General features: G+C 37.0%; 1 protein-coding gene across 1 annotated transcript in view; it reads right to left on the reverse strand.

Moving 5' to 3' along the window:
* Positions 1 to 18,733, reverse strand: part of GPC6 (glypican 6) — a gene marked incomplete at both ends in the record, with an annotated part of 714,974 nt that overhangs the window by 325,329 nt on the left and 370,912 nt on the right. The window contains one exon of the mRNA XM_084226232.1: positions 117 to 508. Within this exon, the coding sequence (XP_084082358.1) occupies positions 117 to 508 (392 nt within the window). The remainder of the gene's footprint in view (positions 1 to 116; positions 509 to 18,733) is intronic.

Consider the following 18,733-nt stretch of genomic DNA (forward strand, 5'->3'; position numbering starts at 1 on the left):
CTTGTACTGAAAAAAAAAAGCCAAAAACAAATGAAAGCACAAAGACAGATTTAAATTGTCTGGAAAGCAGAGAACAAATTCAAGCTGAAAAAAACCCCACCCTGATTTCAGATTACCTTGGATACTCTGTTCGCAACCTCTCTGCCTACTGTCAGCCCCTGAACAAAGGTGCGCGCAGCGATGAACGCTCGAGTCACTTGAACCTTCAGCTTCCTGGGCACGTCCCCAAAGGGCTTCAGCTGGTCTGTGTACTTGCTCACACACTCCAGGTAGTCCTCACTGAAATGGTACTGCGGGTTGATAAGCTGGAACATCCGCTCCAGCAGCCGAGCCCAGAAGTCGTTCAGCATTTCCTCCAGGTTGACGTTGCCTCCCGTGTAGTAGCGCTTCAGCTCGGCGAAGAGGTCCTGGAAGACCTCGGAGTTCTGCATGTACAGCATGCCGTACGTCCGGACAAACATGTCGTTCAAGGATCGCTCCGCGTTCTCCAGAAGTTCTCGGAAAAACTCTGCGGGGAAAACAAGCCGGTGTTAGTGGCCATAACGGCGAGGTACAAAGGGTCTTCTTGTTGCATTCCGAACTCCTCATAATTTGTGTCAATAGGCTGATACCATAGCACTTTAGTAGGGAAATTCATCACTTGGAAGTAAAAAAAAATAGAGTATAAACTGAATTCCCTATCAAGGTCAAAAGATGCAAAACCTATAACACTGAGCAAAAAAACGCCATTTAAAAGAACTTCAGTGAGGGTAGTTCTACTTCTTCGCATACTATTTGAACATAGCAATCCCTGTCCCTCCACAACACACTACAACAACAGCCATTACCCTAAATCTTCTAAGCTAAAAGTAAAGTCACTAATATGATGATTTAACTGAAAATGCAACGATTTTGGAATTCAGATTCCACTTGGATCAAGCCTTTACAGTGTAGAAACAAACCATGGAAATAAATCGGAATACTTATTTGCGTATATTCTTGAAGAGAATTTGAAAGAGACTTGAGTGGAAATGAGAAGGGTCCTTCTTAAAAGTGTCACACGTCTAGGTAATGGTAAAAATATGTTAGTATCTTCAACACTTTTTTAGTCTACTGGATACCAGTGCTAGAACCCTTCACCAGTCATGTCACAACCATCCTACTAATTCCAGTCTGTGCTAGTTTATTTTGGATATGCAGGCATTAAGGTTTTCTTGAAAGGATTTCAGACAATTTCTTCGGTGCCTTTTATCTACTGAGGCCTAAACCATAAACAATTTCCAAATTTTGGCTTGTGGAAATTAGTCTTACTGGAAACTGAGCCCATGGGATAAAGTACAAATATTTAATCATCTGTTTAGATTTTTTAATTGCAACATGGTACTTAGGATTTCCCAAAAATTTCACTGAGCATGTATAACAGTTCTCTAAACCCAGCTGACCAAAGGAGAAATAGTATCTCCTGGCTTTCAGAAGATCCCATCTTTTTACAGGGCTTGTTGTCAACCTTCTTAAACCACTTTGGAAAAGAGTCCTGTGGTTCGTAAATGAGGCATTGCAGACAGCAAGGCAGAGATGGCAATACCTTGGGCAAAACTTGTATTGGCTGCAATTAAGTGATTTGCAGTGAAGCAGGATTCATCACACACCATGTCTGGGATACCAGATTCTTAATTTGTGGACACTGCCCACAGACACATCTGTGTGTGCTAACTGCAGGGATGTGCTGACTTCTCACACTCTTGGCTAATGCCATCATGTGAATACTCCTTTAACACAGGGCCCTGCTATGGCTACAGTGACTTATAAAAATGTAGAACCACTGCAATGCTAAGGACAGGACAGAAATTAAGATTAAGTAAGAAAAAACCTACACTAAATTTGAGGGTTTGCAGCTGTGATCAGATGAAAACAGAACCCACCGAACACTGTGGACCAGTCTACAAAGACTCAGTAAGAAAAGGATCTCTTTATTTCTGGCAGAAGTTGTGCAGAGCTGCAGCCTTTGATCTCCCAGATAACTGGAAAGGGGTTATTATGGAAATGTATACACAGAACACTGAGAACATACTTGCTACATCAAAGCATTTATTAAAGGGAAAATATAGTCTAATAAATATATCAACGTCTAAACTGTCATTAAAACTGCAGCTCTTCATAAGGAAAAAATTACATTCGGAAAAGGATATGATTTTGCCAAATAGTTTAGGTAGGGAAGAGGAAAAAAAGAAGGAAAAAAAAGGGGGAAAAAGACACCCATAATAAAAATTTTGTTGCCAAATGTAATAATTTGATGTCTACAACATATAGGCTTCTGTTTAAGAGAAAAGTGAAGCAAAGCTGTTTTTCACTGTTAGCCCTGATATAGTGGTGTCTTTGACATCTAAATCACCATGATTACTATTTTGTACATTCAGCATTTCTTCTTCTAGAAATAATGCACACTGACAGCACTGCTGAATACATCTAATTCTCTAGTCACACAATCCAGAAAGCAAAAACATGGCAGAGGACCTGGGGCTCAAATTAAAATTTGTTTTAAGGCTGGAGACAGGCTTTCCCACCAGTGCAATTGAATGACAACAGCCTATATATGCTGGGAGGCTGCTATAAACAACTCACATGCTGGCTCCTCACAATCCATAGCTATACTGGGAATCCCACTCTTTATTTTAAAGGATCCTGCCACTGCATCAGTCAGTCACAGCAAAGCTTAACTGAGTTTGCTGACAGCTCCTCTTGTCTTAGATTATTAGCTTATTCTTTCTTTGTGTGGGTGTATTATTTAGCAGTCAGTTTGTTGGAAGCCAACCAAACTTTTCAGGGAGGGGTAGATATTTATTCTCTGCTTGTACAGCATCCAACACAATGTGGTCCATGCTGGTCACAATCTTTATTTATACCGTGGTATAAACATTTCCAGTAACTCTACAAGTTTAAATTTCATGCTAGTCCTGAATGTGAAGCCACACATATTAATTCTGTAGGAAAGCTAATGTCCTTTAAACAGCAGCACAGTTATTTAATTTTTAGTCTTCTTACAGGTCTCTAGTCTGCCAGAGCTACTGCTAAAGGTAAATTGTGCCATTAAAAAGCTGGAGTGTTAGTCTTTTGTACACCTTGACACAACAGACAGATAAGAGAGCTATATGCATCAGTAACCCTCTGCAGGATCAGAATAACAAATCAACAACAACTACAAAATTGGATACCTTTTTAGTTCCAGACAGAAAGAGATCTCCCATGTAGTGCTAATTTCTCAATCAACTCCCATCCAGCAAAATGAATGCTGATGTGAAGGATTGCTTGCTGTTTTAGTCTGCAAATCTCCCATATATCAAAAAAGTAGTCTGCTTTGCAGTGCTTCTGTATAGAAACTGTGTCCTGGTGTAACTGAGCACTTGTTCACTTACATCAGTAGAAACTGTATGTGCTTCTGCAAAGGTCGAATTTTGCCATGGTCTTCAGAGTAATGTAAAAATTTTATGTTCATTGCAAAGATAATATTTCATCAACCTGCAGGTAGTTTTTGAAAAATATTGTAATTTTTCAGCTTCAAGTAAGAGAATGAAGATGAGACAGACATTAGTCATGTTGCTTAATGTGCTTCTGGAAGGCACTCAAACACTAGGGTGGGAGAGGAGAATCTATATGAGACAGAGCCGTGCAGTGTTTTAAAATACATATCTTATTTTTTTATTCTGCCAAAATAGGTTGTCATGAGCAGTGGTAATGCTGGAAATAATTTTTCCTAATTTTAAGTGATGATTCATTCCTATGACTGTATATGTCCTACGTATGTCTTTTGTTGCCAGCATGTTTTCTTACGGATTTAATTTATTAACCAGAGGGTCTCAGGAAGCCTGATCAACTGTGAGGTAGTTGAAAAGAATAAGGTCTAAGGCACACTGAGATACTGGAAAGATGGAGAGAAGATTGCTATTGCAAGCCATTACATGCTCTGTATACGCTCAAATGTTGGGTTTCCAGTCCATGGATCACACTTTAGCTAGCTTTCATTTTTAAACATTATTTGTAAACTTAGGATGTAAGATAGATAGTAACAGTCTGCAAATGAAGTCTGAATTGTTTAAAAATATTTTGGCCACAATAAGGCAACTCAGTCACAATTTGAAAGGGCAGAATTGCTAGAGCCCATTGCTGAAAGGTAGGAACAGCTCACAGATTGAAAATAATGTCTTGTTAGCTCTCACAGTACTTTGCCAACTGCAAACTGACATTCTCACGCTATTTTGACATAGGTAAACTAGTGTCATAATGCAATTCAACATGGGAGCTGGTCTATTTCCAAAGTGATAACTAGTTGTCACTGTAAGTCAGTGGATCAAGATTAGCGATAATATTGCAGCATGAATGATGTAATAATTGCTTTTAACAAAATCTATGCATAAATATCTAGAGGCAATTTCTACAGACACAAATTTGTATTATGTTTTAGTGGATGTTCTATGATCATTCCCAGCCTGATAAGTTCCCTTGCACTTTCTTTTCCTCTGTAATAAGCAAAAGCAATGTCTGATTGTGGGACAAGGTGCAAAGCTAGAAAGTTTGTTTTCTAATTCCTAAAACCAAAAATATATTCATGAGCTCTAAGACCAAAAAGACAAATGATAGTTTCATTGAATGATCATATATTCAGCCCAGTTTTCGTTTCTAGCAGAACATGAGACCTGAAGACATCCTGTGGTGCACCCAAAACACTGTTAGCTGAGAACAAAACAGCCCAGCTGCACGGAGCTCTGGGCAGTGATAAACACCTGATTTTACATTGGTCTTTATATAAAACACTGCTCAGGGTGACACCCTGATTTCATCTGTCACTGACTAGCAACACCCAAATCCTACTGACAGCTCCCCATCATAGCCTTGCTCTTCTTCTTGTGGGGGCCTTGCTTTTCCAAGTGGTCTAAGGATTTAGATAAGTAAATTCTACCAGTCTTTACCATTCTACCATGACCTACCATTTACTGTGAAGATGTGCATGTGTTTACACCCTGTGCAGACTTGGTGTACCTAATTTTATTGCAAATTGTTGAACTTCCCAGTCCTAATGAGGCTGATGGTAAAAGAATATTAGAATTCATGTAAACAGACTCTTTCTTTTTGAAAGAAAGAGTCTTTGGGGGTTCTTTAAGTACAGGTACTTGCATTCATTATAAATAACAATGTCAGCCTTTTCCTGCATCCTATTTCTGTCTGTCTTTCTTTCTTCAGAAAGTCATTAATGAAACAAAAATGTTTTGGTGAAATCTTCATCTTTTTTGTTGCAAGGCCTTTATTATTTTCTTCTCTCTTTCTTTAAAGACATTCCACAATGGCATCAATTAGTGAAAGTTTTGATTTATCTCAAGGAAATTCAAGTGAAATTAACCCCTGTGGGTTTTATGCCTTTTCATTTTCCAACTGCTTTAGGTTTCTGGAGAATTTCTTTAAACAATAACTAACCTTATACAGCAAAAAGAACTCAATTTAACTTCCTGATTGAGAAAAAAATTGCTACAGGAGAATATTTACAGCAGATGATTTTTCTTCCTCAGTTTTGACATTACATTTGTTTGATATTCAAGAGCAAAAAAAATTGCTTGCATAAGGCTACCAGTGCACTGGTATTGCTTTTTAGTCAGCCTGAATAACAAATTTTAAAATTCCCTTATAGCTTTGACCTTTAAAAGCACTCAACAGTCACAACTTGGAAAAAAATTTCATCTTCCATTAGAAAAAACCCAAATATTCTGTGTGATGAGATTTCTTGACAACTGCTCTCCTTTTTTAACTCATTTTGAATATATATACATTGAATTTAAAGCCAGGAAATACAAATCCAATAATTAAATGGGCCCTATAATTGCAAATTTCAGAATAGGTGATTAATATACTTGAGTTATATTTTGTGTATGTGTGAAATTATCTCGCTGTTAATGGATAGCTTTCTAGACTGCCCCAGACCTGTAAATATCATGACATTAAAAAATATTTTGGATGCCTAAATTTTTTAGAAGTGCAGTCTCAAAGGTTGTGAGTGAAGATGAGAGTCTCTTCCCTCTTTAATCCCTCCATTTCTCAGACTGCTGCAAGCCTTGGTAATAGCAGAATTCTCTCTGGTCTTCTCCCTGACTTCCATCCAGAGTCTGTGACTTCCTCTCCCTTATGGGTCAGGATATTGTGGGAAAAGAATGAGACACAGGGGGAAGAGAAACCACTGAGGCTTCATCCTTAACCACTCCCCACTGTGGAGCACAGAGACAATGCAAACAGGACAGTCCTGAGCTAAAATGAGGGACATGAGGATGGGAAAGAAACACAAACACATCTGTGATGGGCTGGGTTGGACAGGGTGGATCCAGTGCAGGAAAAAGGAAAAAAAGCTATGCTGCTTTTATACATTGAATGCCATTATCAGGATGGGAACCTAATTTGACAAAGAATTGAAGGCATTTTTTAATGCCAAAGCACAAAGGATCTATTGTACAAATGAACATTAATACAGAGTTAAAGGATCTGTCGTCTACTCAAAGCTGATTACATGCATTGACAAAGGCTTATAAGACTTTATTCTGCAACTCCAAAATCAATAAGAAGATTATCAACAACTTCAGGGGATGCAGGTGCAACCTTCAAATGCTAAATCTACTGTTCTTTCACTGCAAAAGGTCATTTGAGTACGCAGGAAAGGGAGACTTCACCCTGCCAATGATTCTATACAGACACTCCTGCAACTAGCTGAAAGACATAAGTTTCACAGGAGGAATATTAGACAGTACATACACTTTTTGAAGTCTTCACTGCACTCTAGAATCTTGATTCTGTTGCATGTGGTACTTTATACTGATAATATATCCTTGGCTATAAATATGAAACCTGAAATTCCCAAGATGCCCTCAAAGAGCTCACTGAACTAGAACAATAACAAAGAAAGAAAATGCTAGGAATAAAAACAAAGCAATGAGATAGTTTTACACATAATTTATAGATACACCAATAACTGTCCCTGAAGGCTCTGCTTTCATTATCAAGTGGAAAATGCCCAAGTGAAGTACTCATAAAACGTAAGCAAAATGTTACATGGCATCAGAAGATTACATTCTAGAATATTTATGAAAGGGCATTTAAATGCTTACAGAAGTGGTATTGTCATGAATATCCATGACCAAAGAGAGACGTGTAGCACTTCATGGATATCTGTGAATTTCAGAATGATGAATTTTACATCATATGTTCCTAAAAATGCATAACACCTCATGAAAGATGCATGAGTCACCACAGTTTCTTCTGAAAAACATTTAAAGCTTTCATGAAAATATTAACAATATATAAACTACGGGACTCAGTGCAACAATTGTTTTAAAATATAGAGACTGTACCATTTTTCTCTACGTACCACTAGAGGATATTAAACACCTAGTTCAATAGTTAAAGAGATTTACCATCTAAAATTTTGCATTAAACTTCCTAGCCTATAATCTACTACCATCTTCTAAACATATTAAAAGTTTGTTGACTCACAATACAAAGAAATGTAAGGTGGACCAGAAGACATAGGGGAAAATTAACAACAAATTGCCTTGTTACAGTCCAGATAAAATTTATTTCAGGATAATTTATATATTCTGTCAAAAAGCCAAATTTTTTTTTTTAAAAAGGAAGCATTTTTTCAGAGGCAGTATTTGCTATCATCAGAATCACTCCTGTGCTGCTCAGAGGTCACCGGAGTTGCACTGGGGAGGAATGTGGCCCTGAAGCCACTGTGTTCTTTCACATCTATTCTCAGAGTAGACAACTTGAGCTGACTGCAGGAAGGAGTCACACATGAGCAAGGAGCCTCTGGCTGGCCAGAGAAAAACACTGAAACCTTCACAGGCTTTTATTTATAATGGGGTGATCAGCCACAATTTGACAGCAGTGACACTGGGCTTTGGAGGCAGAAATCTCAGCCTGGATGTGTGGGAATCTCAGCATGTGTGGGATTGCTCACCTCTTTTGGCATAGTGTCTTCTTCCTTTTAGCATAGTGTCTTTGTTTTCTTCCTCCCACTATAAACAAAACAGACTACTGTGCAGAGCTGTCATTGAGGTATTTGAAAACAATTTATTGAGCCTTACTTAGCTTCAAGAAAGAGGTGTTTTCTGAAGCATCTAGTGGATTAGATCCATTCAGTGAAGTACCCAGTAGGAAGTGCAGGTGGGAATCCCAGTGCAGAAAGGTGGGATTTAAACCGGTCAAACTGGCTGCATCACAATATGTTTAAAATTAGAACTGCAGCTACTCTCAAATCACAGTTGCAAGTGTAGAGAGCTAAAACATATTTACACAGTTGTGTTTATATAATGTAACTGCAGTAAATCCGTTGCTGTTTGCCTTTCAATCTCATTTCACCTTTTCCCCTTTTTGAAGAAGGCTCATTTTAGTATTTAGAAAGAAATCAGTTTATTCCCTAAAAAACACCAAAATCTTTAGATGTTTGACCTGAGACAGATACTACTGAAATAACTGCAAAGAATTCTATTTGAGCTAACCAGCAGAAGTCTGCTGTAAGAGTAGATTGAAGTTTGACTTCCTATGGAAATTATTATGTACATAAAATCAATTTTGTATAAAAGTCTGCAGCTTGAGAGGTAATGAAGTCATGTTGATGGTTTTTCCAGGCACCTCTGAATGCAGCTACTAAGTTCTGTTATGGTTTAGCACTACTAACAAAAAATATAAAACTACCTCCAAGAAAATTTACCTATTTTTGGGTTTATCCAATTTTTCTACATCTACACTCAAAGGAACCCCAGGTACCATAAAGGTCAAGCAGTATTAAATCCCAGCTGGTTTCCCAATTGTTTCTTGACTATCTGGACACTGAGCACATTACTATTTGTTACTGACATAATGCCAATGTGGTTGAATTTCTTGCTTGGAAATTGTGCTACATGTTCAAACTTCAGTGAAGAGTCAAACTTAGTTTTATGACAGCAAGTTAAGCTACTTAAATGTTCTCAGTTTATTAGAGGGATGATACTTTTTTTTTCCAAGGCAATACCAGGAAAGTTAAGGACCAGCAACGGTCCTAGAGATCAGATTTGGGCAATCAGTGACTTAAAACAAGGCAATGCATAAAATGCTAGATTATGGATAAGGTTAAGGATAACACAGTTGGCCTCAAATAAGCTACAAATGTAAAAAAAAAAGATATATTACTTTTAGAAGAAAACAGTCTTTCAGATTCTGGATCTGCATTCATGTGCTGGTAGAAAGACCTTGGGTCCCCTAAGGAGGTTTGTGAAGTCAATAAACTTTCCTACCTGGATGTTTCAAAGATCAGGGATTAAAAAATGAAGTCAGTATTTGAATAGCTTTAAAGCCAACACAAATCTTCATCTACAGACATCAGTTCACTGGATCAAGATGCTGCATGATTGATTTTTATCTGACCTGCCTTCTCAACAGAATGTTTTTTTTTCTCTTACAAGGCTGTCTAGTGGGAAAACTTTCCAGTCAGAAGAAAACTGATACCTAAGATATGGCACAATGAACTAACAAAACAGCTTTACAAGATTAGTATATATTTAGGGTTTTGTTAAATTTCAGACAATATAACCTAATTTTTATCTGATTGAACTACACAAGAGAGTCCTTAAAACTCCTAGGCCAAGTTTATTTGAGGAATTGTTTCCATTTATTAGCTGCTGTGTTGCATATGATGTTTCCACCTAAATGGATATGTCCACGTAGTGACACCAAAGTTTTGTGCTTCTGCTGCTGGTGTGCTGTTAAATTGCTGAACATATTGACAAGAATATTTCAATGAACCCACAAGCTGTTGACTCTCTAAGCAAACAAATTACTGCTTAAGCTAACTTTACTGTTTCCTAGGTTTTGTGATGAATAGGGTGGTTCAGTGGGAGGTAGGAGCTTTAAAAATATTTCTGGATTTTTGTAAAGGGTCTTTATTCGTCTGTTGGTAGGGTTTTTTGTGCAGAAGTCACTGGAATTCCAGTCCCTCTGCTGTTTGCTGCTTCTTCCATCTTCCCTGCAATCTTGAGACCTTTTTGTCTGCCTTCTTTGCTCTACAGTCCTCATCCCTCTCTCTCAGTCCTCACACTACCTGGTTTTTACCAGAGAGCTCAATGGGGAAGCGTAGGCATAGACCATGTTTTCCACATTACTGGAAATGCTTCCTCCTGAGCTGGAAGGGAATGAACACTCTGTGTCACTTCTGGTGGCAAAGGCTTTTCATTCAGTCCCTAGAACAGTTGCTGCACACTTGTGTAATATTTGGCTGTTACTCCAGCTTGTTTGGCCACAACAGTAACGCTGTGGTGTGAACATCTGGGAAGAAAACCCCACTGACCACTTTTCTCATATAAATCTTGCCAGCTGAGAATTACAGCCCTCTGAGATGAGACTTGAAGAACAGGTTGAAAAGCTGATCAGTCCTACTGGGCAGCAGGCAGTGAAGGGTCTAGGGTGACCTGCACTGACTAAAGGCATTGTACTTGTTTTCCTGCACTACACTACTGCAGAAACCTTAAAATAAGGGAGGATAAGCACAAATGAGGCAGTACAGGTGAAACAGGAAAACAAACTTAGAGAGGAGAATAATAGTTGGAGAGAAGATAGAGAAACAGGGAAATGGTAACTGAATGAAACAGACAAATTGATAAGAAGAGAGCTCAACTTAAGTTTTCCAAATGTTTCTCAGAGTCTATCAATATTGCCAAAACCATCACCCTTGAACACACAGGCAGAACAAGGGTCTCAAAAACTGAATGTCCAGGCTACACATTGATTTGCTTCAGACACACAACCAAGGGACCTTGGCATGAAGCCTTGCTCCAGCTCTGCCTTTATGTTCTTCAAGGGGAGAGAAAGAGGCATTTAGATCAGAAGTCTGGCTTGAGCTTTAAACTTGGGGCTCCCCTTCACATCCTACAGGAACCTGTCCTTTATATCAACCCCACTGGATTAGGGCTAGCATTCTCATTTAATGCACGTACAAATATATGTGTTACTGCTTGATAATGTGATTTTAGGTCTTCCATTACTGCATTATCTGAAAGACTAAAGTTTTTAGTGGTCTGGTGAAGTACAGAGGCAAAATGAATACCTATTTTAAGAGATTGTTGAAAAATATTTTATCCAATAACTTCTTTCTTTATTAGTTTCCCTAATGTATATATGCTTAGTCATTTGGGAGAAACATTCAGACATTGCACTGGATAAGGGTCAAACAGTATATTTCAAACAGAAATAAGGATTCCTTTGAAAAGGACATAAGAGAGAACATGCTTCCTGTTTTTTAATTGAGACACCATTGAACATTCTTTAATGAGGACATTAATAATTGTGGAAGGACTTTCAAACTCACAATAAAACACCGATAACTTCTAAAAAATGTAAATGTTAGGGATGTTACATGTTAGGTGAGACTAATTACCCTGCTCCTCTGCCATAATAATAAACTTCATAAGTACATTATAATTTTATGTAGCCTGGATGGCCTTAGATTTTAAGTGGTTCCACATTTACAAACCATGTAATTAGAAATGTGTTTCCAATAGGTGACTTTTATATTAGGGTTCAGCCTTAAATTGTATACCCATTATCTAGAAAATAGTCTCCATTTTCACTGAAGAAGCATTATTTTTTTAGTCACACATCCCTCTCTTGCAAAGACCATATGTTCACTCAGACTTGTCCATAATATGTGCATATATAATACATTTTAATTGATTTTTTTTATGTTTTAATGTCACAGTAACTGCAATAGGTGTCATATTGCCTACCTAAAACATATTTATTCATTAAGAACATTAATTAGTATAATGCATTAGGTATAGCTTATACTGTAAGTCATCTAATACAGCAAAACTCAATTAAGTGGCTGAAAATGTAATTGTAGAGGGTACTGAAAAATCTTTTTTGTTGATTACACAGAAACAGCAGCTTTTGTCTCTGGAATCAAGACATACTGAAATATTTCATAATACCATGAATACCCTGCATTTTTTTTCTTTTTGCTACTACTTGGTTTTATTTTAAAATTCGTCTCCTCTAAATATTTTTATTTATTCTGAGGAGCCATCTGAATTTGTATACCTGTCACAGGCACTGAGTAATTCTGATCTAGCTGAAAGTAATTTTGTGATTTCTTATACTCTGAACATTAAAACAACTTATTAAAACAACTTATTAAAAATGTAAATATGTTTTGGCATTATTTTACTTTGCTTTGCTTATTTTTTGGGGCAGGCATTGTTGGTTTATTTGTTTTTTAATTTGTTACATTGTGGGTACCACCTAAGAAGTAAACAGGTTCCTACTTTGCAGAGCAACTATTTCTACTGCTTTAACATATCTCTGTCTCTGAAAAATCTCAGACCTACCCTCTATTTCTTTTTCCTTCGTGAAGTTAAGAAGTTTGACAGGAAATAAAAAATTCAGTCTCATGTTGTTTTGCTGCTGGCTGATACATTGGCATCAGGTCCAAAGGGCCTCTTGTTATCCTTCAAAGCCAAATGTGAGAACATAAATACATGGTCTGCTCTGCACGGATAGCAAAGCCAGAGGCACAAATCCAGACCCACCAAGAGGAACTAAAGGATTAGAAAAGTATACACATTTTAATCCTTTGAATTACTTCTATATTCTTGAAGCAATACATAGGCCTGGACTTGACACAGGAAAATTAAGAATTTAATCATATTTCTTTTTTTAATACAAGAAGTAAGGTCATCGATGTTATTAATTTAATCACATATATAATTCAGAGCATAATATAAAATTTAGAAAGTTCAGGCAAACATGGACATGGAAAAAAGATGCCTGTTCACTAAAGCTTTTTCCAAAATGTCAGGTAAGCTTTAAAAAGACATAAAAGCAGAGAAATCATTTTTTAAACATATGTAGAAGAGGAAAAACATCTGAATTAATAAAAACAGGTTTGTTTTTTTTAATATCACAGAATTTGCATTCTTCACTTCTATCTATGCATATGAGCTCTGGATCTTTCTATTTTATTATTGTCTCATTTACTCCTTTAGTCTTAGCTTTTTCTTGAGACATGCATTGAGAAAGTGACAAACATTGTAGCCTAGTAGGCAGCAGCCATTTGCATCAGCTAATCTGTGACATGAAAAAAAAAAAAGGATGGGAATAAGATAATATTACTTCATTTAGATTATTGTCAACAGGTTTAAATCTTTGCTGATATTCTGCTCCTTTCATTTCTGCTATCTTGACCCGGACTGTACGTGGTTGACAACACGAAGCAAGTTTACCCAATCTTTCTTTGAACTGCTGATGGTAATGAATCTCCTTCCTCCAGCCTCAACTGCTGCATTCAGTTATCATCAAGCACAGGCATCAACTCGAGCTCTAATCTTGCTCTGATGGATGGAATACTAACCTTTCGCAAGATTAGAGACACAAGGTGCTCTAGAGATAATAAAATTCAAATAGGTTTATTTCAAAGGGCAACTCAATCTCGATTTTGTTCATGGGTCACTTGACAGATCATTTGCCAATGTAGTTTTTGTGTCCTTCTGCATCTGGCTTCTGTGCAGTGCTCCAACTATTTCATATTAAGTGGGCACCAACAGGCAGAGTTCGGCAAGGGTCTGGCTTAAGCAAAAATAGCAAGGAACCCATTCAGCATGGAGCTGGCAACTTTACTAAAAGTTCATCTTCTGAGGGCAGTGCTTGGATGGTGGGAAAGCTTTTCCTAGCGTTTTCAGAAATGACAATCATGATAAACATCTTGAACACTTTGAATTTTAAACTCCTTTTAGATCAAAGAGTAAAAATCTTGCTAGCATCATGACAGCCAGCTGTGCAATATATGCAGTAGCTGTAACTTAAGAGATTTGTAGCTTGTGAGCAACCATTTTTAATGTGCTTGTCAAACCCTTCTATGCTAAAGTGTTTACAAATCAAATATTTAAGTCAGGTATCTACAGGCAATGAAGATAAGGCTCTTACAGGTGCTAAAAAAAGATTCCTCCAGATGACAGCTGTATATACAGGCATTAGAATCCTCTAAAGGCAAAATAGTGAAATTTCCTGCAGCTTTTATGGTTGTAACTTGACGCTATTAAATACACCAATTGACCTAGCTCTGTTGTTTAATAGAGCAAAATTAAATGATTACAACTAGACTGCTTAGAGAACAAATATTGTTGAAGCCAGTGAGCATAATGTCTGGCCTTCATTTAGGAGAAGGATAAAAATAATTAAAAGGCCCATATAAACCAGACAGCTAAAGCTGCAGGTGTATAAATTGCACACAAACTACAGCACATCAGAGAGTTAGCCAGGAATTTGGAGGCTGGTTTGTGTGCACAGATGCTAGCAGCTGGACTTCTCTCCAGGAGAGAGTGGGAGAGAGGGAGAGAAAAAGAGAAAGAGAGAGGGGAGAAAAAGCATCATAAGCACACATGAAGAGAACCAGGGAAAGCTCACAGAAAGTCACAGGGATGTTTTATGCTACAATCCAGGACAGAATAAAAAAGAGTATGCTCTAGGAATTAAAAAAAAAAATTGCTCAGAAATATTAAACCCTGTCTTTTTTTTTTTCCTATAGAACTTGCTTCATGCATATTTGTTATAGGGGTGAGAGTTTATAACAACTCTTTGGAGGTAAGATTGCGTGCTTTTAGTTTCCCAAAACAAGGATGACTACACTGTATTGAAAATTCAGTGGCTGATGAGTTTGCATGATAACTAAGTAGGACAGATTTCATGGCATATGCATCTAAAATGTGCTACTGGACTACTCTGAAATCTGGAAATTGGAAAATAAAGTTCAAGATTTTTTTTACTGCTTTTAAAGCCTTAGAACTACATGAAAAATGTATTCTCATTTTGGATGCTTTAACTGTGACAGCTCATAAACTAGTCTATTCCTAGAATTGCAATCATATCTCTGGAGTCCATTTACAATGTTTAAATTTCATAATTGAGTGAGTTCTTAATATTTCAAAACTGTTTCTGTTTTCATTAAGTTTTCATAGAGACAGTTCACTTGTCATTGTTGTCCTTTCTAGTAAGAAGCTCTTGAAACTAATTTTATAGTACACGTTTTTAAAAATTCCAGAAATAAGTGACTACATATGAACCCTGTGATTGATCCAGGAACTTATGCATTCATGTGTTTCTTTCTCTTGCCCCAGTACTAGGAGTTAGGCAATAATTTTCTGGAAATATATGCAAAAGTAATCTTAAGGCATGCAAGGTGGAATCCATACTTGAGGATTGGTGTCTTTTAGTTAGAGGATATGAATTTTTCAGGTAATCATCTGTCTTTGCCACTTCACTACCAACTCTATCAACCTGTATGCAATTTTCTACCCATAATAGATGCAAAATGGGCTATTAAATTCCCACAGGATCATACAGACTGGAGAATAGGGAATTAAGTTCCGTGTTACCTGAATTGTTCGCACAAAAGGGGACTGCATCAAATCAAGACCTTTCAGGAGCATTAAGGCTCCCAATCAGCTGCCATGGAGATGAGTGTGACAACTAACAACCCAGGCTGCAGGCACATGCTGTAACTCTCCATCAGTGAGGGGCCAGGGTGGAGGAAGCTGTCACTGTGATCAGCCTGTCAGATTAATCCCTGACTCGCCTCCAACTTTTAATTGTGAAATTTTTACTGGTATGTTTCATCCTGATAGCGTGTCTGCATACTACAGGCTTTGAAATCTTCAGACAGTCTATGTGGGAGAGATAAAAAAGCTGAAGATACATAAAGCAGGACAGGGAAGTGCAGCTGTGGAAATAATTTAAAATTATGTCTTGAACAGAGTGTATATTAAAACTTTGAAGATTTTAGCTTTCAGAAAAGCAGTCATTCAAATAAACCAGGTGTTTCTTCTTCCAATTTTTACAAATAAAGAAATAGAATTTTAATGTAAATCAAAATATGCCACATAAAAGTCCCAATACTACTCTGGTAAGCTGTCAAGAAATACAGTATACCTGCAAATAAAAAAAAATTACTGAGGAGCTCATCCTCTGGTTCAAAGCCAGGACCAGCTGCCTGGAAGCATGAAATCTAGCATCAGACCTAGTTCCAAAGACAACGGCTGAGCTCACTGCTCAATAATCTTTTTTTATAAAGCCTGATCTGCAAGCACACACAATGAAAAGTCAAAGGACTTAATTTGATTTAAATGCAGCTGCCCTAATCACAGAGAAACAACTACGACAGTCAGAAATAGCCAGACTAAGCTCTTTTCCAAAGAACAACACTTGGCCTAAAACACATAACATTACCCTCTTCATCGTTAACTTTGAATTTTCTTGCTTTAGTGGGATTAAGTCAGACCCCTACCATTATGTTAATGCAGCTTTTTGTGGTTTAATTACAATGTTTCCTCTAGAGTGTAACATAATAACAATTAATCAGCTAGTTCTTAACTTCCACAAAAGGAAACATCATCTGTTATTATCTGTGCTGCTATCCTGCCACAATGTCAGCAGAACTGAAAACAATTATACCACAAAAGCTGCATGCAAATAGAGTCTGCAGCTGAAAAAAATGAAAGCCAAAATCTCAGACTCATCCCTGAAATTGTCCTTTGTTCACTCTATTTTATATAAACAGCACACTACTAAAATTATTAAAATTAATACCAGGCAGTAGGGACGTCCTAGCAACGCACAGACTGACTGATGCAACGTGTGGGTGGAAAGTCATCTAAAGAAGCAAAATTTGAAGCTGATGTTCTTTCAGGATTTACTGCCTTCTTCCATGGTATCTAGATGTAAATTCTCTTGTTTATTTTTAGGTGATGCTTCTTTGCAGAGTCAGACTTTTTTTTTAAAGCATTTTTTAAATGCTTTAAAAAAAAAGGAAACAAGATATTGGACATAAACAGCAAATGGAGAAACAAAAAATCACTGTGGGCATTTAGCATGTGAAAATATCAAAGCCTCACTCCTATCAACAGTGAAATATTCCCAGGTTAAAATATTCTTCTCAGTGTGGACTGGGTACAGAGATAGAAAATATTTTTATGTAGCTGGATGTCAGTGGGAAATGAGAAGAGAAATTCTGCTGCTGTTGTTACTTTTCTTCTTCCAGAGAGTAGTTTTCTCTAGGGTGCTGTTTGACTCTTAGAAGTCACCACAAAAAATGGCAGTTTGAGTCAACAGATTTGTTCAATGACAAAATATGTTCTTAGCACTCTTTAGTCCTGCTAGCCCTGAAGCAATAACATGACAGAGGGGGCAAAGAATGTACTAGTAACTTTTGTTAGGCACAAACAGTCTCTCCCTCCCTCAAAAGAAAAAAAAAAAAAAATTGCACTAGAAAACGATGGGGATTCCCAGGAACTGCCTCCCAGTTCTAGGTAGAGCCACTGCTAGCAATGTGTATAACATTACCTGTGCAATTAGGAAACCTTACCTGTGCAAGCAGTTTTATAGCATGTTCAATTACTTTAGAGCAGTTATGGTCTTTATCATTCATCATATTTCATTTTCATAATTTTGTACATCTAAGCATTACATTAGATGGGTTTTTAAAACTCCTGTTTGGAATGTTAACAGATACCTGTAATGGATGGACCTGAACACTTGTTGTATTGAATTATTTATTTGTAGCTGCAGTAAGGTTCAAAATTGCAATCCAGCTAACAAATTTCATTTAATATTCCTTAACATTAACTCTGGTATTATAAAGTCTAGTTACAGCCTCTCTGTGATTCTGACTGTTCATACCAGCTTTTCCAAGGTAACTCATTCTCCTGTCTGCTGTACAAGTGACAAAGGAAGATAAATCTCATATTCCAGCAGCAGCTATCACTTCATTCATTAGTAACAAACACCTGTAGCAGCAGGAGCCACATACACTTTTGCTGGCTTGATTTTGCACCTTTAAATTGCTTGTCATCATAAAGAAATGACAGCTGTTCAATGAGAGAAGAGTAATGCAGCAAGAAGGCTGAAGCCATTTCCAGTGTTTAATTGCCATTAAAAAAAAACTAACAAGTGATTAAAAAGATAAATCAAAAGTTTGCAGAAAGACTAAAGCAGCCAGTCAGTTTTACGGTTTCATTTGAGCTACAAACACGTTATACATCCATTTACAAAACAATGAGCTCTTACAGTTTATGAAAGTTTAATCTCTTGGTTTATTGCTTTAATATATCTAACATTGGTAAGGTTTACTTTAGAATGAACTGTCTGACTATATGATGTTGATGTTAGTTTTTACATTCAGTCTGCAAACGGAATGAATAACATAATAATTGCACTAATCTATGAAAGAATTAAAGTAGAGGTAATTGCTGCTTCTCTCATATCTGCATGTAAAATAAAAGAATTAATATTTTATCATTTGGCAATGCCTCTTGTTAGCACAATATTTTGTTTGGCCACAGGCATTGGAACAAATGCTAGAAAAGTTATGCAGAGCCAAAATGCACATGCTGGTGAACTTGTGCTTAAGGAACATATCATCTTAGGCTCACATGTCTGGTAAAACTTTCGTCAAATACTATCAACAGAAAAAAAACCCCAACCCAAACCAAAGTATTTGGTCAAATACTATCAACAACAGGAAAAAAACCCAACCCAAACCAAAGAACCCCAACCATATTTCTTAAACTAATAACCTCATAATTTCAGAAAATAAAAAAACAAATGTACAAATGGAGATTTGATGATAAACTTATGCCCCTCAAATGATACATTTATCTTAGACTGAACAATAAAATGACAAAAATTCATTATGATAACA

The sequence above is a fragment of the Fringilla coelebs genome (genome assembly GCF_963513975.1).
Source record: "Fringilla coelebs genome assembly, chromosome: 2".
NCBI classification, from domain to species: Eukaryota; Metazoa; Chordata; class Aves; order Passeriformes; family Fringillidae; genus Fringilla; species Fringilla coelebs.